Consider the following 19,317-nt stretch of genomic DNA (forward strand, 5'->3'; position numbering starts at 1 on the left):
CCCAATATTTTGAACCAAGTAAAATGAAAACATATGTCTATAGAATTTCACCTATAAGAGGAGTTTCTAGGTCATATAGTAATGGTAAGTCTATGTATAACCTTTTAAGAAACAAACTTTTTCAAAAAATGACTGCATCATTTTACATTGCTACTAGTAATGCATGAGGTTTGAATTTCTCCACATTTTTGTACGACACTAGTTAGTGTCTTTTTATTACAACCATTCTAGTGAGTAAGTAACGGCATCTCGTTATGTTTTTGACTTGCATTTCCTGAAAGACTAATGACATTGAGAATCTTTTCATGGACATTTGTATATCTTCGGAGAAATACCTATTCAAATCTTTTGCCCACTTAAAATTTTATTACTTAGCTTGTTGATTATTAGGTTATAACTAACCTAATAACTTTCATATGTTTGAAATACAAGTAAAATATGATGATTCAAAAATATATTCTCAGTCTGTATGTTATACTTTCGATTTCTTGATGGTGTTTTTTGAAGAGCAAATTGTTTTCATTTTGATGACATACAATTTACCTTTTTTTTTTTCTTTTTATTGCTTATATTTTGGGGATAACCAGAATAAATATCAGGGTAAATTTTCATCAAGTGATATGGAAACATGAAAGTGAAAGAAAGTGAAGTAACTCAGTCGTATCCAACTCTTTGTGACCCCGTGGACTATAGCTCGCCAGGCTCTTCTGTCCATGGGATTCTCCAGGCAAGAATACTGGAGTGGGTTGCCATTCCCTTCTCCAGGGGATCTTCCCAACCCAGGGATCGAACCCAAGTCTCCTGCATTGCAGGCAGATGCTTTATCCTCTGAGCCACCAGGGAAGCCCCATGGAAACATGAGTTTAGGGCAAAAAGGAATGGGTATTTCCCTAGTGGTTCAGTGGCTAACTCTCTGTGCTCCCAAATCAGGGGGCACAGGTTTGATCCCTGGTCAGGGAACTAGATCCCACATGCCACAACAAAAGATCCTGTCTGAGATCTACAGGATCTACAACTAAGACTTGGTGCAGCTAAATAAATAAATAAAAAGAAGAAAAGGAATGGGGTAACATTTTCTTCTATTAAAGAAATGCTTGTCAATATAGTTTTAAAAATTGATGATGATATAAAACTATCTGGTATTTAGGCTCTACTGGCTACAATTAAAAGTTATGTATCTCTTATTTTAGAATGTCAAGTTACTAGAAAACAATTTGTATCCTTTACAACTCTTTAAGTGAGATGAAAATTTTTGATGCTCAATCAAAAATGAGGGAGAAGGTACATAGTCACAGTTTCTCATAATTCTTTTTAAGGTGTATAAGAGAAAAATCATTTAAAACCACTGTATTAATGTATACCACCCCCACCCCCCATAGGTTTTTCTCTTTGGGATGGATGGCTGTTATCTTTTTGAGATTTCGGAGAACTATTAATACCAAATGGAACTACCAAATTTTAAACTCAAAAGCCTCCCCCAATAGTCATCCAATATTTCCCATCATTAATTTTGACTGAAAGAAAGTGAAAGTCGCTCAGTGGTGTCCAATTCTTTGGGATCCCATGGACTATACAGTCCATGGAATTCTCCAGGCCAGAATACTGGAGTGGGTAGCCTTTCTCGTCTCCAGGGGATCTTCCCAACCCAGGGATCGAACCCAGGTCTCCCGCATTGCGGGCAGATTCTTTACCAGCTGAGCCACAAGGGAAGCCCAAGTTTGACTGAACGGAGTAACAATTCATCTGGAATTAAGTCACTGCCATTCTCAAACAAGTCACTTAGCTAGTCTTAAGAGCTCAGGGCACTATATATAGACTTTAATGCAAGTCTATTCAAGACTGTAAAATCTGCCATCTGCAGACTGAAGAAAAACATACAATCTAAAAGTTTCAAGATTAAGTTTTATACCAGGCTCTTACTAAAGGCTATTGCCCTGGAGACAGCCTCTTAGATAATTTTGAAAAACTGCTCTGAAGAATCAGGGAGAAAGAAACCAGAATATGTAGTTTTGTGGAGTGTTTTCCCCTTAAGGGGAAAAAACGTGGAACTTCAAAAGATTACTGCTAATCACAAAGAACAGATTAAAGTTCATGATCTTAGTCCCTTTCTCTATATCAGAAGATGCAAGAGTCTGGGTTCATCTTTAGATAGGCATCTTCACTATCTAGGACCAGTAACCAAAGCACAGACCCGCTGTTGCGTTTTTCTCCATCCTAAACTGGCCTCGGGGCTCATGTGAGGGGGCAGGGGCGGCTGCACTGGCTTGATCCTTGCAGAACTGGAAAATCGGGCAACATTCCCTGTCCACGCACCGAAACTATCTTATTAACTTTAAAGAACATTTAAAGAAGCCTATGTTTACTTTGATATTCCTTTTGACTTTCCATAATCATAAATGGAATCAGCACATTTGCTATTTAACCTTAGCAGTCAGGAACTTTTTTTTTTTTTTTTTTTTTTAACCGTGCTGTTTCTACAAACTTTTAGCACACACGGCTCCCCCTAACCATCAAGCCTCAACGCCCACCGCTCTGGACCACTCCCTCCCGCGGCCTGGGGTCCGCTAGAGAGTAAGAGACTGCGCAAGCGCCGGACCGTCGACGTGGCCGGGAGACCCTAGTTGGGCAGTCCGCGCTGAGTCGCTGGCTCAAGTGGTTCTTCCCTGGCCTTCGGCCCTTTATTTTTTACTCCCTCTAGAGTTTTATGGTGACTCAGACATTCCAAGTGGACTGACTTCGCCGCAGAGGCCATTTAGAAGGTCTGAGCGGACAAAACTGAGGCTGGGAGGGCGGGGGACGAGTCCGCGACGGAGCGGGCCCGCGTGGGCGTCACGTGAGGGCCGAGCTGCGGGGGCTGAGCGCTCGGGTCACGCGGGAGCCGCGCTGGCGGGCGGGGCGGCGCGGGCGCGTGACGTGGCGCGTTCCGCAGCGCGCGCCTCCTCAGGCTTTGTCAGCCGCGGCGTGCGGGGCTCCGGGACCCGCGGGTCAGTCCGCGGGGAGCTCTGGGGGCCGGCGGCGGCGGCGGCACCGCGTCTGAGGGAGCGGACTCTGCGCTGCGGCCGAAGGACCGGGCGGTCTGGCAGGCACAGGTGGGGCGGCGGCCAGAGGGAGGGAAGGAGTCGCCCCTGCGCGGACCCCCCCACCCAAGGCGGGCGGGTGGCGTCGGCTCCCCGGGCCGGCTGCGCGCTGGCCGGGCCGGAAGGGCCGAGAAGGCCTCGGGCCCCCATCCAGGTCTCAGGGGTGGAACTTTCGTGGAAGGGAGCGGTTTCGGGAGGGATTCATTTGAGAAGTTCTTAGTTAACCCTCACCTCGTGTATCTGCGGAACCTTCGAGCTCGCTACGCCCCCTCCCTGTTTACTGTTGGGTTGGAGGGCGCCGCCTGGCCCCCTCGGGTGGCGGTCTTCCCGAAGCATCTGTGGACCATTCTGGCCTCGCCACCCCCGCTGTTTACCGATTTTTCACCCTCACCCGGCGCTTACAGCTTAGAGAAAGTTCCGAAACCTTTCTTTACAGAAAGTCAGCCACATGGGGGTGGGTAGCTCACGATTTTACTCCTTCGAAAACAGTTGTTCGTGTTTTGGGGGGGCGGGGTGGGGGGGGCACTGCAGAAGATCCCTCCGACTTAATTTCTCTGCCTGGAGAAAGTTGCTTTTGGAATGCGCAGTTCCGTGACACAGCATTATTGCGTTACTGTAGGGTTGGCCCAGTTCGCCACTCTCTTTATTGTAAATGAATTGCTTTACTCTGTCTCTTGAGGATGCTCGAGATTTGCTTTATTGTATTGTAATTTAATGAGCTTGTCTTCACTGTTGTTGCCTCTGAAATGCGTGGCCTCAAAATGTTTAGAAATTCAACTATTTTCTTTGAAATTTCCGAACGCAAAAGTAATATGAGAAGGCCCCCCTGCCTTTATAAGTGGAAGTACTTTTTGTTTCGCTCTCTTTTACATTAGCAGACTTAAGTTGGTGACTTTATGTGAAACGTATTTGGAATAAGAAGCTCTTCTTTCCTGCGCAGTCTCTTACCTGTGAGGCTTTGTGAAATGTCACTATATATAGTTCCTCTAGCAAACCAAAATAGGGTGAGTTGCTACAGAGGCAGTTACAGATAGATATTTGGGAAAAGTTCCTGCTCCTTTTGTTTGTTTGCTTGGTTTTATTTTGTAAAAGGCCTTCTAGGGAGATGAATGCTGCTGCTGCTGCTGCTGCTGCTGCTGCTGCTGCTGCTGCTAAGTCGCTTCAGTCGTGTCCGACTCTGTGCAACCCCAGAGACGGCAGCCCACCAGGCTCCCCCGTCCCTGGGATTTTCCAGGCAAGAACGCTGGAGTGGGTTGCCATTTCCTTCTCCAATGCGTGAAAGTGAAAAGTGAAAGGGAAGTCGCTCAGTCGTGTCCGACTCTTCGCAACACCATGGACGGCAGCCCACCAGGCTCCTGTATCCATGGGATTTTCCAGGCAAGAGTACTGGAGTGGGGTGCCATTGACTTCTCCGGGGAGATGAATGGTTATATTATTAAAGACTTCTTGTGATGTTGATTGTTAGCATGATTGTTACTACTTTTAGTGTTTATGCTGCTGCTGCTAAGTTGCTTCAGTCGTGTCCGACTCTGTGCGACCCCATAGACGGCAGCCCATCAGGCTCCCCAGTCCCTGGGATTCTCCAGGCAAGAACACTGGAGTGGGTTGCCATTTCCTTCTCCAGTGCATGAAAGTGAAAAGTGAAAGGGAAGTCGCTCAGTCGTGTCGGACTCTTCGCAACACCATGGACGGCAGCCCACCAGGCTCCTCCATCCATGGGATTTTCCAGACAAGAGTACTGGAGTGGGGTGCCATTGCTTTCTCCCAAGTGTTTATGAGATTGAACTAATAAATAAAGACAAAGTGTTTGGTCCAGAATTGAACTTCTTTGCTCCTAGTGTTTTTTTTAAAGTGCACTTGTGCTTGCGTGCGCGCGCGCGCGCGCGCGCACACACACACACACACACACACACACACACACTGTTACATGAAATAAATGCATTTTACTTTTATTAGAACATTTAAAAAATAGGTTAAATGCGCCATTGGTATCTGGAGCCAGGTTTTGATTTGTGATTGAAGATGAATGTAGTGGTGTAGGTATTGTTTTATTTGATACTTCAGATTGACGTTTCAAAGTCTTCTGTTTTCAACTTTAAAAATTAAAGTGGGAAGTCATGTAATAATAGTTTTTATCTTTTCAAGACACTTGATAAGCACTTGACTATGGTTAGGAGTAGGATAGACTTCTTTGTTTTTAAGTCACCATCGTATAGTCCTTTTTTCTGTGAAATGCATCTTCTCAGAGAGTACTGAGAAAAAGCAAATCCCGTAACAACCACAAAATAAAAATGTAATATTTTAGTAGAAAGTTTCTTCTTTCTGTGATATATATATATATATATATATATATATATATATATATATATATATATTTCCCTCTTCAAAGTGAAGACGACAGCAAGGAAGGCTCTTCAGCAGCAGCTGACCCATGGAACCACCCCCCCCCCCCCCCACCCACACACACACACACAAATGGACGTGTGCGCACACACCTGTCTTCCCTGTGAATAGCCCCCACCCCCTTCCTCCAGTGACACATTTAGGAAATCTTTCAGCTCATTATGTGAAATAAGTTTTTAAATAAAGACGTTTGCAAGGTAATACTGCTTGTACCTAGGGTTTCTTTATCGTGCATGCTTTCTGTCTTCAAATGCTATCTACCCTTTAAGACTTAAGCCTGAAGTCTAAGTAACTGAAACACTTCAGTTACCCTTCACACCTCCTTCTCTCTGCTCACTACTTGTTCATGTAGCGGGAGGTTTAACTTTGGAGTTAGGTCATTTTCTTGACAAATACTATTGAGCCTGACTCTTTGAATCTATCTTTTCCATTTACCACCTCATTGACTAGTTCTTGAGCAAGCTGCTGAGTATTTGTTAAACATTTTCTAAGTTAGAACAACCCTCCAAGGATATGAGGAGTAAATGGAGCATATAACAGTGCCGAGCATATCCAGAGAGCTTAATAAAAGGTAGTAAATTACGGTGCTTCTAAGTGTCACAGACCATGTGTGTCTCATGTTTGCAATATAATATCATAGTGAGTGGATTTAGAACTGTGTTTTTAATTTACTTGTGAACCCCCAAAATAATTTGTGTAAAACAATTCCACTTGCATAGGTTTAAGTTGGTTTATAATGTTTTGCATTATACTCTCAGGTGGTTGGAAAGGATGCAGTATCCCACGTAGCATAGATACATTTTAATATAAAATTGGTTCATCACTCTTAACTGTATCTCATGGGGTATAATATTGCACTTTTATATACATCACCATCAGTTTTTAAAATATATGCTGTTTTACATGGTTCCTTTTTCTTGAAATTGTACTTTGATTTTATCCATTTCTACTTTTACTCACTCCTGAGTATTCTTTTAATGTAATTTATTTATATTCAAAAGCTTTTTCTTTAATAAAAATACTTGTGTAAGTTGAAACTAAGTTTTAAAATTTTTCTTTGACTATAGCTCTAGGAGTTTCTTTTCTTCTGGATTGAATTATTACAAGTAGTAATAGAACAGCATAATACCCGATGGATTTTGATAAAGGATAATTCAATATAAAAATGGAATTTTAGTGGAAATTTATATCTTAAGGAGATGAATAGTTGGAGTCATGCCTAAAATTGAAATCAACACCTGTGACTTTTGGGCTGTTTGATTCTACCATGAATTCTGCCTTTCCATGCTGGGAAATACACCATAGTAAAAATAGAAATGGGAGTGTGGTATATTTGGTAAAGTTTTGCAAACTGGGAAGATTGTGAAAGGAGCTTGAAATAGGAAAAGCAATAGCATGATAGCTAAACTGCAGGTCTGTTGCCCATAGGTCAGTTTTAGTGAGGAGGGATCTGAAAGCCTTTTTCTTAAAATTGTATATGTTGTTGTTACATGTTCCTTGACAAATCTTCATGTTCCCCTGGGTACACAGTCTCTCATTTAAAGACCATTTGAACTGTGGTTGTCAACAGGGGATGATTTTGCAGCCAGGGTACGTTTGGCAATGCTTGGAGATTTAAAAACAATTTTACTTATTTATTTTTTAAATGTTTGGCTGTGCAGGGTCCTTGTTGCTTTGCGGGCTCTTCTCTAGTTCCTGTTGTGATTTCTCTTGTTGCAGAACATGGGCTCTAGGGCACTTGGGCTTCAGTAGTTGCGGTTCCCAGGCTCTAGAGCATAGGCTCAGTTGCTTCGCCTCAAGTGGGATCTTCCCAGATCAGGGATCAAACCTGTGTCTCTTGCGTTGGCAGGCAGATTCTTTACCACGGAGCCACCATGGAGACATTTTTGATCATCATGTGGTGGGTAGAGGTGGTCGCTGCTTCTGGCACCTAGTAGATAGAGATCAGAGTGGGGATAAACATCCTCCAGTGATCAGGACCGGAGAAGGCAATGGCACCCCACTCCAGTACTCTTGCCTGGAAAATCCCATGGATGGAGGAGCCTGGTGGGCTCCTTAGCGTCCATGGGGTCGCTTAGGGTTGGACACGACTGAGCGACTTCCCTTTCACTTTTCACTTTCATGCATTGGAGAAGGAAATGGCAACCCACTTCAGTGTTCTTGCCTGGAGAATCCCAGGGACGGGGGAGCCTGATGGGCTGCCGTCTATGGGGTCGCACAGAGTCAGACACGACTGAAGTGACTTAGCAGTGATCAGGACAATCTCCCATAACAAAGAATTTTCCAGCCCAAAATGTGAATCAAACTGAGATTGAGAAACCCTGATTTAGAGGATTCAGGAATCATACTATCTAATTCTGTAATCTAAGGCAATGGGTCAGTAAACTCTTTTTAGTAGATGGTAAGATGTTTTAGGCTTGTGGGCCACATAAATCTCTGTTGCATATCCTTGTTTTTATAACCTTTTAAAAATACGAAAGTAATTCTTAGCTCCAAGGTCTTTCAGAAACATGTGATCTAAAGCAGTTATGGCCTTCAAACCTCATTTTTCTTCCTTCTGCAAAGTACTGGTAATAGTAACAATGTCTCAAGAGTTGTTTGTAAGGACTGAATGAAATGAATATCTAGCTTGGTCTCCAGCACACATTAAAAGCTCTGTAAATGGTGTCCTTGGTAGTCGTGGTGTCCTGTGTGAGTGAAAGTCGCTCAGTCCTGTCTGACTCTTGGCAACCCCATGGACTACAGTCCATGGAATTCTCCAGGCAGGAATACTGGAGTGGGTAACCTTCCCTTCTCCAGGGGATCTTCCCAACCCAGGGATTGAACCCAGGTCTCCTGCATTGCAGGCGGATTCTTTACCAGCTGAGCCCAAGGGAAGCCCAAGAATACTGGAGTGGGTAGCCTGTCCCTTCTCCAAGGGATCTTCCCGACCCAGGAATCAAACTGGGGTCTCCTGCATTGCAGGTGGATTTTTTTTTTTTTTAACCAGTTGAGCTATCAAGGAAGAACACGTGGTATCCTATAGCACAGAGCAAAAAATTCCAAGTCACAGTGTTGTTCAAGACCCTGTTCAAGTAAGTCATTTGAACAAACTTAGAAAGAGTGCTGGTTAAATTCCTGGGTCAGCTCGCCATAGCCTGTGTAACCTCTGCTGTCTTGCTTTCTGAACTCTGAGCCTGCTTGTATCTTAAGGAGGGTGGAATGCAGAATTTCTGTCCCATGATGTCTGAGGAAAGAAAGCATTCTACTGGCATTCTGTTCTAAAGACAGATTCCAGTGTGGGGTTGTCAGTTTTCATAGGGGATTCAAGGTGGGACAAGTAAGATCTCTGATGATAGTCGATTTTATGTGATGTTTTCTAAATTGGGGACAGATATATATAAATGTACACACACACACACACACACTCTCTCTCTCAACTACCGTGATGTCCCTGTATGTGACTGACCAGTGGTTTATTTTTCAGGTTAGAAAGTATGGTTAGGCTAGTTTGGTGATGCCTTTATAGTGCAGATGGTTGCTAAAAGAGCCTTAAGTCCTTTAAATTATCCTATCATTATAATTTTTACTGAGATCATAGGAAAATAAAACCACAGTGTCTGTAGTAGGCACATCTGGGTATTGAGGGCTTGAAATGAAGGTAGTTGAAATTGAGATATGCCTCAAGCGTAAAATACACACTAGGTTTTGAAGACTTAATGCCAAAAATAAGGAAAACTATCTCAATAATTTTTATATTGGGTACATGGTGAAATAATATTTCGGATGTTTTTGGATAAATAAAATGCTATCACTGAAGTTTTTTACTTTTTAAATGTGGCTATTAGAAAATTTTAAATTACATATGTAGTTAACATTTATAATTCTGTTAGTGCTGCTTTAAAGCTTTAGTTTAATTTTTAAAAATTAATAATTGTTTTTATCCTGCACATATAAAGAATTAAATATTTTTATAAGGCTTGCAGTGAAAATCAGAGATCCCACCACCCTGGTCTCATCCCTTACTCCCAAAGCTTGTATCTGTTTTCTTACCACTTCTGGTCTTTCTGTCTGAATCTATAATAAATAGGATGCTTATATTGTTACTTTATTTTTCAGTGTTAGGCATTGTCCATTAACTTTCTAGTAGGAAAGATGGAATTTTAGGTCTCCCATGCTGTACCACAGGCACATAAACTTTCTATCCATTCATCTTCCCATCTTCTCAAGATGGTTGTATTATAATTTGGCTTGTATCAGGATTCATTATTTATATTATTATGATATTAATCAAAATTGAAACATGCAGTACATTGATTACTTTTCTTTCTAGCTCAGCATCTTGTTTTCCTTGGAGTTAATAATTGTCTTGATTTTTATTTCCTTAGTTTACCATGTACTTATTGCTGATTAAACCCTGAGTCCTCCCACAGTTAATATAGATCTCTTCTGAAAACTTAAGAAAACATTAGGTATTTTCTTTTATGCTCTTTTGAATTAAAGCACCCAGTCTTCTTTCCAGGCTGGAGAGAAATAGTGTTCTTGGGCTGGTTAGGAGAGATCTGAGGGTCTACTTTGTAAATTAGCTTTGACTCCATCCCTTATTCAGTCCTTACTCTCTCTCCCAAAGGAGGACTGAATCTCATCAGTTCCTGTGCCTTTGGAGGTTCTACCATGAAATATATGTGGGGCTGCTTCTCTGGTTTCCTGATTGACAGTGTAGGCCTCCATTTTCTCACATCTGTTTTCTGAGTTGCGGTATCTGCCGCCTCTTTCAGAAACGAAGCACTGTTGACTCCCTCCGCCCTCCCTTTTTGTGAGTTTTGGCTCCGTTATTTGTTTTATTAATGGATATAATAAGGTGAAATATAGTGCATTAATCTTAAGTTTACAGATTTTTAATATATGCCTACACCCATGTAATCACCACTCAGATCCAGATAGGGAGCATTTCCGTATGCTATAAGGTCGTCCCCTTGTGTCCCTTTCAAGTCTATACCAGCACCTGTAATCATTGTTTTTGTTTCTGTCATCAAAGACTAGTTTTGCCTGTTCCTCAAAATCATACAGGATAGTAGTCTCAGTATGAAATCTTTTGTGTGTAGCTTCTTTTGTCCAAAGACTTGGTGAGTCATCAGCATTGCGGGCATCAATTTAAAAAAAAAATCCTGTGTATTACTGCACAATATAAACATGCCACTGTTTATCCCTTCTCCTGTGGGTGGGCATTTGGATTGTTTCGAGATTTTGGCTTTTATGAATAAAGCTGCTCTGAATATTATTGTACATATTTTTGGTGTGTATATTCATTCATTTCTCTTGGTTATATACCTCTAAGTGGAATTGCTGGATCATAAAGTGGGTGAATGGACCTTAGATAGAAATGCCAGACTTCCATAGTGGCTGTACCATTTTTCACTCACACCAGCAAAGTATACGACAGTTCCAGTTTCCATCTTCTCTAACATTTGCCAGTATTCAATTTTAGCCACCTGATAAGTATATATAGTTGACCTTGAACAATGGGATTAGAGGTGCCAATCACCACATAGTTAAAAATCTCTGTATTACTGTCTCTGCCTCAGACATAAAGGAATTGATAAATAACAAGGACAGAAAACTGAAACACTTTGGATTGAATCAGGATACAGACCCTCTTTCTTTTGATTCCGCATGTTGTGATGACTCTAATCAAACACAAACTTTTCCCCACACTTAATTAAAGAGCCATAAAATGAAAATACAGTACTGTATTTATTGAAAATAATCTATGTATAGGTGGATCCATACTGTTCAAGGGTCAGCTGTAGTCAGCTGGGTTTTAGTTTCATTTCCATGAAGGAATCATGTGTTGAATGCCTTTTCACATGGCCATTTGTGAAGTATCCATTCATGCCTCTTTCTCATTGAAAGGAATGGTTATGCCTTTTAAATAATCTTGTGAGTCACTTTAATGGAGTTTGGGGAGAGAAGAGGGCTAACTGCATGTGAGAAATCTGCCACCTTTAAATGAAAGTAAGGTAACTTTAAAGCTTCATTCAGATACGTTCCTCCCCCTCATTTCTGTCCTCTCCAGTATGTGATTCAACTTCATTTTTAATTAGCTGCTGTAATCCAGAAGTATAATGAGTTGTAGAATGAGACTCTTTTGTTCCAACCTAAAAGATATAGGAAACTTTTCTTTCTTATAAGAAACTGGAACAAGAAAATTATTCAGTAGCTATATTCTGTCTTATTCTCTTACATCTTTAATTAAAAAGATAGGAGCAAGAGTAATATTTATCCATTCAACAAATACATATTGAGTATTTCCTGTATGTCACATCTAAATAGGCTTAGGAAATACATCAGTGAACAAAGACAAGCAAGGCTCCAGTCCTGAAGTATATTCAGGTGGGAGGAATTGATACTAAATAAGTAAACAAATATCTAAATAAGGTAATTAAAAATATATTTCCTGTTTTGCAGAAATGGAACAAGGACCCCAAGATGGAGAACCTATTGAAATTAAGATCATCAAGGAAGCATACAAGAAAGCCTTTGTATTTGTTAATAAAGGACTGAATACAGATGAATTAGGTCAAAAGGAAGAAGCAAAGAACTACTATAAGCAAGGAATAGGACACCTGCTTAGAGGAATCAGCATTTCATCAACAGATCCTGAGTACACAGGTCCTGAGTGGGAGTCTGCCAGGCAGATGCAACAGAAAATGAAAGAAACGCTACAGAATGTACGTACCAGGTTGGAAATTCTAGAGAAGGGTCTTGCCACTTCTCTACGGAATGATCTTCAGGAGGTGCCCAAGTTGTATCCAGAATTTCCACCTAAAGACATGTCTGAAAAGTCACCAGAGCCTCAGAGCCTTAGTTCACTTCCTCAGCACAGTGAAGTAAATGGCAGCACTTCAACTGCAAGTGCAGAATCAAGTAGTACACCTACTACTTTGTCCTTGCCGTGTCAGAGTCATCCGTCCGAAGCACCTCCTGCTTACACTCCCCAGGCTGCTGAGGGTCACTACACTGTATCCTATGGAACAGAATCTGGGGAGTTCTCGTCAGTTGGGGAGAACTTCTATAGGAATCACTCTCAGCCACCTCCTCTTGAGACCTTAGGGCTGGATGCAGATGAGTTGATTTTGATACCAAACGGAGTACAAATTTTCTTTGTAAATCCCGCAGGGGAGGTTAGTGCACCTTCATATCCTGGGTACCTTCGAATCGTGAGGTTCTTGGATAATTCTCTTGATACCTTTCTAAATCGTCCTCCTGGATTTCTCCAGGTAAGCCAAAGAAAGAGGTAAACAAATTTGAAATATGTGTAGAACATACTACTTTTATTTGATAATATTTATGATGTGTCCAAGACAGTGAATGCAAAAAGGTTACTATAATTTCTAGTTCCTTTTTAAATTCATGAAATTTATGTGCCATCAGCATCTACGTTTGTATTTGATAACATTTCTTTTTCTTTAGATATAAAGTCTTGTTTTAGTATTAAATGTGTGATGACAGGACCTGAAGGAGATTGGAATATTCATCCTTTTAGTTTTTTATCTGAAGAAGAAACCTAATAACTTTAATTTCAAAAGGGATTTGTGTAACTCTTGTGTGAATGTGTAACTTTAAATTTCCACAAATGTTGTCAGGCCCCCACTGAGGGGCCAGACTGGGTTAGATGCAGCCCGGTGTCTGGAACAGTGGTTCTCAACTAGTAGGAACCACCCCTGCCGTCTCCACACACCCTGGGATATTTTGACAGTAGTGGGGACATTTTTGGTTGTCATAGCTGGGACTGGGGTGTGTGCTGTTTCTCCTGGAATATATAGTGGGTAGAGGCCAGGCATACTGCTAAGCATTAAACAGGATAGCTCTTATCAGTTAAAAAAAATAACTGAAAATGTCAGTCATGCCAAGATTAAGAAACCATGGTCTACAAGTAGAGACTGTGATGATGATCATCTGAGAAGCAATTCTAACTTTCCAAGTATATAGATTTACCAGGATACACTTGGTCCAAGAGCAAAGACTGTTGCTAAATAAAGGTTGAGGTTAGGACACTTATGGAATTCCTGAGGTATTCTGAAGGTGAAATTCCTGAGGTATTCTGAAGGTGATGGTCCAGTATCAATCTGTCTTAGTATGGGGAGATGGGTTTCTGGAAGTACAGATTCAGTATTCATTGGATATAACAAAAGGATCTGCATGGCAGGGAGATGACTATTTGAGAAGGCAGGTGCTTTTAAAAGTCCAGGTGATGTGGTTTAGCTACAGTACTAGTTATCTACATTTTTTTTTCTTTCTTGATATATTTTCAATTCTTATGCAGCTTTTACTTTATAAAGTCCACACGAAGGTTGTTTACAGATAGTTGGAGGTTTACTAGGAGTGTATGAAGGAGATATCTGGGAGCATTGTTGGAAGAAACATTTCATTAGTGGACAGGAAGAATAGTGTGAATCATAAGTTATTTTTTGAAAAGAAGCCTTAACTTTTAAAAGAGTAGGCTTATTGATTCTGAGGGGTCTGATAAAAGATAAAATATTTTCTGCTGAACTGATAATAAAATGGCATTGTAAGAGTGGAATTTAAAAAACCTTTGGGTCCTGGGCTACTGGAGGTTCAGGGAATGAAAATTTGAAACATTCTATTCATTACATGAGCTCAACCATTAAAATGACTTGTCCTTTAGTAAAAATTTGTTCTGTGCTTTTAATTCTGTTTTTCTAGTAGCTCCTATTTTGAGTCCTAAATAAAAAAAGTAAAATTGTACCCCAAATGTGAGTCTTTTTAAGGACTCTCATTTACACGTGTTCAGTTATTTATAGCAGTGCCCTAAAAGAGAGTTGCCATGTGTTTACTGAATTCTCTGTTCTTAAAAATCACTATTGCTTTATTTAGGAAATTAGAAATTAAAGTTGGCAGACTAGAATTCTGTGGCTTCTAAAAACTATTTTTTTCTTGAATTTAGTTTTAATATACTTTTTAAACCTGTCAGATTTGTCGTCAATTCATATGGAACTTGGATATGAAGTTGCTCTGTGAAAGTGAAACTGGGAGAAATCAGCCTGTGGTGGGTGAGCTCACCAATCTATAATACTCTGCCCTGAGAAAGGTCTATAAATTTTATTTGAGAAGATTTGAGGATACTCCATTTCAGTTAAGGTGACCAGAATGTAGTTTATCTTAGAGAAATAATGACACAGTAAAAGAAACCTTTTCCTAACTTTAATCATTTAAGTGTAACAATTACAATTTTTTTTTGTTGTTAAATCCACCACCTGTTATTCATATTTTTTTAAATGTCTATTTTTTTAACTTTATCCTAAGCAATAACAACTGTGAAATTGAGGAAAAGAAGTTGTATTTTTTCCTACATATTTCAATACATGTAGCTACTCAAATTTAAATAGTTTGTATATTACTTGAAGTCATTTCACATACTACAGATGGTTATATATCATACTTTGGAACATACAGCCATCAGTTTTATTGTAACTTGTCTGAAGTTTGATTTTTATGAAAGCTGGAGAGTGGCTTTTAAAATGACTAAAACAAAGATAATCCACTAAAATAAGAATTTGAAAATGTTTGTTAAGCACTTTTCTAGGAAAGAGTCAGACTTGCATGCTTGATCTCTACATATTTGTATTCTGTTGGTCAGAGATGTGATAGTATACCAGAATTTTCCATTGTTTATATGAAACCTTTCATCTCTTTGACTCATATACATCACACAATATTTGATAATAATCAATTGTTCTTCCAAGTTTCTTAATATTAGAAAATGTCTTGGTGAGGTGAAAAATTATATTCTGGTCACTGAAAGAATAATGGAAATTAATACATTTGGATGTTCTGATTTAAACTTAATTTCTTCTGAATTTAGATCTCTAGGAGGTGAGTTTAAGTCTTAGTTGATAATCTGACCTCCCCGTATGATGTTGCCGGGCAGCTTTTGGTTTAACTTCAAAATAGATAGTAAATCCATAAATGTAACTTAGTATTCTTGCTCTATCAGATCAGGTTGGACTTAGTAAAAACAAACAAACAAACAACTGTGTTTCTAATTAAAATAATTGTTTAGCTTCTCCAGTGGCAGATAGCACGTGTTTAAACCCTAGCTTCACTTTTTAGTTGTTGACTCTGAGCAACTTAATTAACCTCTCAGTGCCTCATTTTTCTTGTGGTTAAAATGACACTAACCAACTTCATGGAATTGTTTTGAGGATTAAATCAGTAAATACATGTGGAGTACTTAGGAACAGTTTGATTTTATTTAGTTTCCACAAAGAGATGTTTAATAATAAAGAAAAGCTTAATTTACTTTGACTATTATTTCTTTAGAGCTAGACTCATTATCGGTTAACAGTGGGCTATTTCAGGGCACTGGTTTTAAGACTGTTAAATTAGAGGAGTAATAAGATTTTTAGCACAGTTCCTGTGTTTTGCAGGGGAATCAGGCTAGCAAATGATTTATTTTTATTGGGGGTTTGTTGATGCTGATGGTTCTACAAAGCCTTATAAAATGCATTTCAAACCTTAAAGTGTGTATTTGCTAATCAAACAATATTTAAAACCTCAGTGAAAACTTTGTTAATTGATTTGTTTTTAATTAATCCTTTCAGGTTTGTGACTGGTTGTATCCTCTAGTTCCTGATAGGTCTCCAGTTCTTAAATGTACTGTAGGTGCCTACATGTTTCCTGATACGATGTTACAAGCATCGGGATGCTTTGTGGGGGTCGTCTTGTCATCTGAATTACCAGAAGATGACAGAGAACTCTTCGAGGATCTATTAAGACAAATGTCTGACCTTCGGCTCCAGGTAACTTGTGTGCCACCTTCAGGATGAAAACCTACTTTAACGTAATCACTCCTGCTTTCAAAGAAATTGTAATAAGCTCCAGTTTGATCAGTAGGAAATAGTATATAATTTGCTTGTGTGTTCACAAATATTTAATACACGTTGGGAATTGGCTGTAAATAATGATTATTGTGGTCTCCGAAATCAAATTGTCTCGATTTGAATTTGAACTCTTGCACTTAATAGCTGTCTAATTCAAGTTGATCTATAACTGAAAGTTACCTGAATGTTGATGTTCCCTATACTTTAGTTTCTTTATCATAAAATAAAGATACTAACATCCACTTTATTGGGCTATGATGAAGATTAAAAGTTAATGCCTTAAGACACTTACATCAGTGCTAGCAAGTAGTGTGGTATTAGCTCTTGTTATGACCACTGTCTTCTCGGTTGGAAAACTGGGCTGAAAGAGCCCCAAAATGGGACTCAATGGTGAAGTGGAGGTAATTTCAGCATTGATAGTGAAGTTGCTCAGTTGTGTCTGACTCTTTACGACGCCATGGACTGTAGCCTACCAGGCTCCTCGTTCCATGGAATTTTCCAGGTAAGAGTACTAGAGTGGGTTACCATTTCCTTTTCCAGGGGATCTTCCTGACCCAGGGATTGAACTAGGGTCTCCCACGTTGCAGGCATACGCTTTACTGTCTGAGCCACCAGGGAAGTTAATTTCAGCATTAGCAGATGGATAGTGTTAGATGTTTTAGGGGTATGTCTTGAGGAACAGGTTTTGTCTCAGGAAATTGTCTTTGTTCTTATGATGAACGAAGGCAAAATGTGATTTAAAAAGTGGTTGGTCATCCTGTGAACTTGCCTCATTTAACCCATTTTCTCTGCCCAATACTGATCTGTTTTAGGAAGTTGAAATAGAGTATAATGGGGATGTTTTCTTTAGCTGTTCTTGCCCATCCTAATGTAGGACAAGGGAGGAAACCATTTTTGATTGTGCATATTGACAGTTATTAGAGGTTGAAGAAGATTGATAGCCTGGGTAATATATACATAATAGTATATATAGAAAACCTTTTATTTTCTCCTTCAATCAACAGATATTTAGAATTCATTATTTAACCTGGTTCTGTGTTAAATGATGGAATGGTAAGGAAGAACAGAGGGGGCTATAAAAATACATACATAATAGCTTCTATTCTTGAACATGTTAATAGTCTGTCAAATAACAATAGTATAGTGTAATCGATAATGGAAAAAAGTGAAAGGAGGTCAGGGAGGATTTCACAAAATAGTTTTGAGTCCAGTTATGAAAGATTTGTTCCTTTTATCTCAGAAAGTAGAATACACCTTCAGTCCATACCTATATCAAACATTTAAGGGCAAAGGTGATGGGAGCAGATCACCAGGTAAGAGATAGGTCAGAGAGTCATCTCAGCATTAGATTGTAAGAACAGTATATGAGAGTGACCTGATGATCAGTATGAACTAAAATGCCACATATTTAAGCTATGCCAACAAAACTTTTGACCCCCGTACGGAAGTGTGTGTAGCCTCAATATGCTCAGGAGAGTTTACAAAGACAGCACTGTGGTTAAATGGGTGTGGGTTCAAATCTAAGCTTTGCTGTTTCCTAGCTGAAGACAGTGACATTTTTAAGTAATCCAGACTTTATGGAGCTGTTATTCTCTTCACCCCTACATTCATTTGACCTGTATTACCAAGCTCTAGGCAAGAAATTAAACTGACCTTTAGTTTAGTTGTTTATGTCCTCTGTTCAGTTTTATTTTTCGGTTGCATGTTATTTTTAGTTTTCTGTATTGTCCTAGAGCTCCAGCAGTAAAGAAAAGCTTAGTTACTCGCTGTACTTTTGACTTGTCTTTACTCTTAAGCATTCATTCAGCAAAGTGTATGTAAGCAGATTACCTTCAGTGTTGAGTGCAGAAGTGAAAAAACAAAAGCAGCCTTCCAACAATGCAGAGTAATTAAACTGGATATGAGTTCCTTTAAACTCATTTAGTCCTATATGTGTTTCCTGAAACATTTATTGTTTAATTAAATTCAAATGTATTTGCATCTGATTTTGTGATCACTTACACCAGCAACTGCTGTAAGTTTATCTTGCATACCTTTTTGTTTTTTGAAATTTACTTTAGGCCCTATCCCCGTGAACCAGAGAACTCAAAAAGGTTTGAGATTTGATAATGAGACAAAAATATAGAGAAAGACTAGCAAAAGTAGTTGTAAAACACTGTCATTTGAATAAGTATATTACTGCAGCATGATGCACCATAGCTTAGAAGAAATGTGAATTTGAACTAAACTGAGTCCTTTATTCCTAGACCAACTGGGACCGGGCAGAAGGAGAAAATGAATTCCAGATCCCTGGAATATCAGGATCTGCCTCTGACCAGTTGAAGGAAGCCAGTGGCACTGACGTGAGACAGTTGGACCCAAGCAGTAAAGATGTGCGTCAGAAGGGAAAACGAGGGAAAAAGGTAAGTAAAGTGAGTGAAAAATCAATAAGGTATGAGGGTGTGTTCTAGCCTAAAGGTACCTTTCACCAGTTTATTTATAAGATCCCCATTTACTAAAGCAGAGCAACTTCCAGACCACAGAGTGATCACTGGTTAAAGTAATTAGAACCAGTGTTAATGTTTCCCTTTCCAAGTATTTATTTAAACTGTCTTAAACAATAGTCTGTGTTTGGAGGATACATCTTTTTCAACTATTGGAAAGATTTTTATATTCACATTAATGATGCATATGCTTTTTTGTTTTGTATTATCTTCTACCTTCCTGTATACACCAAGATCTTGGGTCTAGATATACTTTTCCTTATACTGCCATTTTTATTCAGTTCCTTATTTCTTCATGTAGTCAGCAGAACAGAGAAAATGGCCTTTTAAAAATACATATTTAGCATTTTTTCTTTCATTTCTTAGATTCTGTGTTGTGTACCAAATGTTGAATTTGGATTAGAGGTCAGTAAGTATTTATTGAGTGCTAGAAAGCTGCTGGGAGGGGTGGGAGCAGAAGGAGAAGGGGAC

At 39.5% G+C, this 19,317-nt stretch overlaps 1 protein-coding gene across 5 annotated transcripts in view; it reads left to right on the forward strand.

The window, feature by feature from the left end:
* The first annotated feature begins 2,619 nt into the window (after window positions 1-2,619).
* The window catches only part of SPART (spartin), a 31,800-nt gene continuing 15,102 nt past the window's right edge, over window positions 2,620-19,317 (forward strand). The window contains exons 1-6 of one of the 5 annotated variants that reach the window (XM_070800192.1): window positions 2,620-2,759; window positions 11,928-12,739; window positions 14,455-14,529; window positions 16,085-16,282; window positions 18,610-18,765; window positions 19,213-19,251. In XM_070800192.1, coding sequence (XP_070656293.1) covers window positions 11,930-12,739; window positions 14,455-14,529; window positions 16,085-16,282; window positions 18,610-18,765; window positions 19,213-19,251 — 1,278 coding nt within the window. In that variant the 5' untranslated portion in view covers window positions 2,620-2,759; window positions 11,928-11,929. Of the gene's footprint in view, window positions 2,760-2,915; window positions 3,090-11,927; window positions 12,740-14,454; window positions 14,530-16,084; window positions 16,283-18,609; window positions 18,766-19,212; window positions 19,252-19,317 lie in introns of those variants that run through there. The other 4 variants (XM_070800191.1, XM_070800193.1, XM_070800194.1 and 1 more) reach the window with 4 other exon arrangements.

This window comes from Bos indicus, chromosome 12 (genome assembly GCF_029378745.1).
Source record: "Bos indicus isolate NIAB-ARS_2022 breed Sahiwal x Tharparkar chromosome 12, NIAB-ARS_B.indTharparkar_mat_pri_1.0, whole genome shotgun sequence".
NCBI classification, from domain to species: Eukaryota; Metazoa; Chordata; class Mammalia; order Artiodactyla; family Bovidae; genus Bos; species Bos indicus.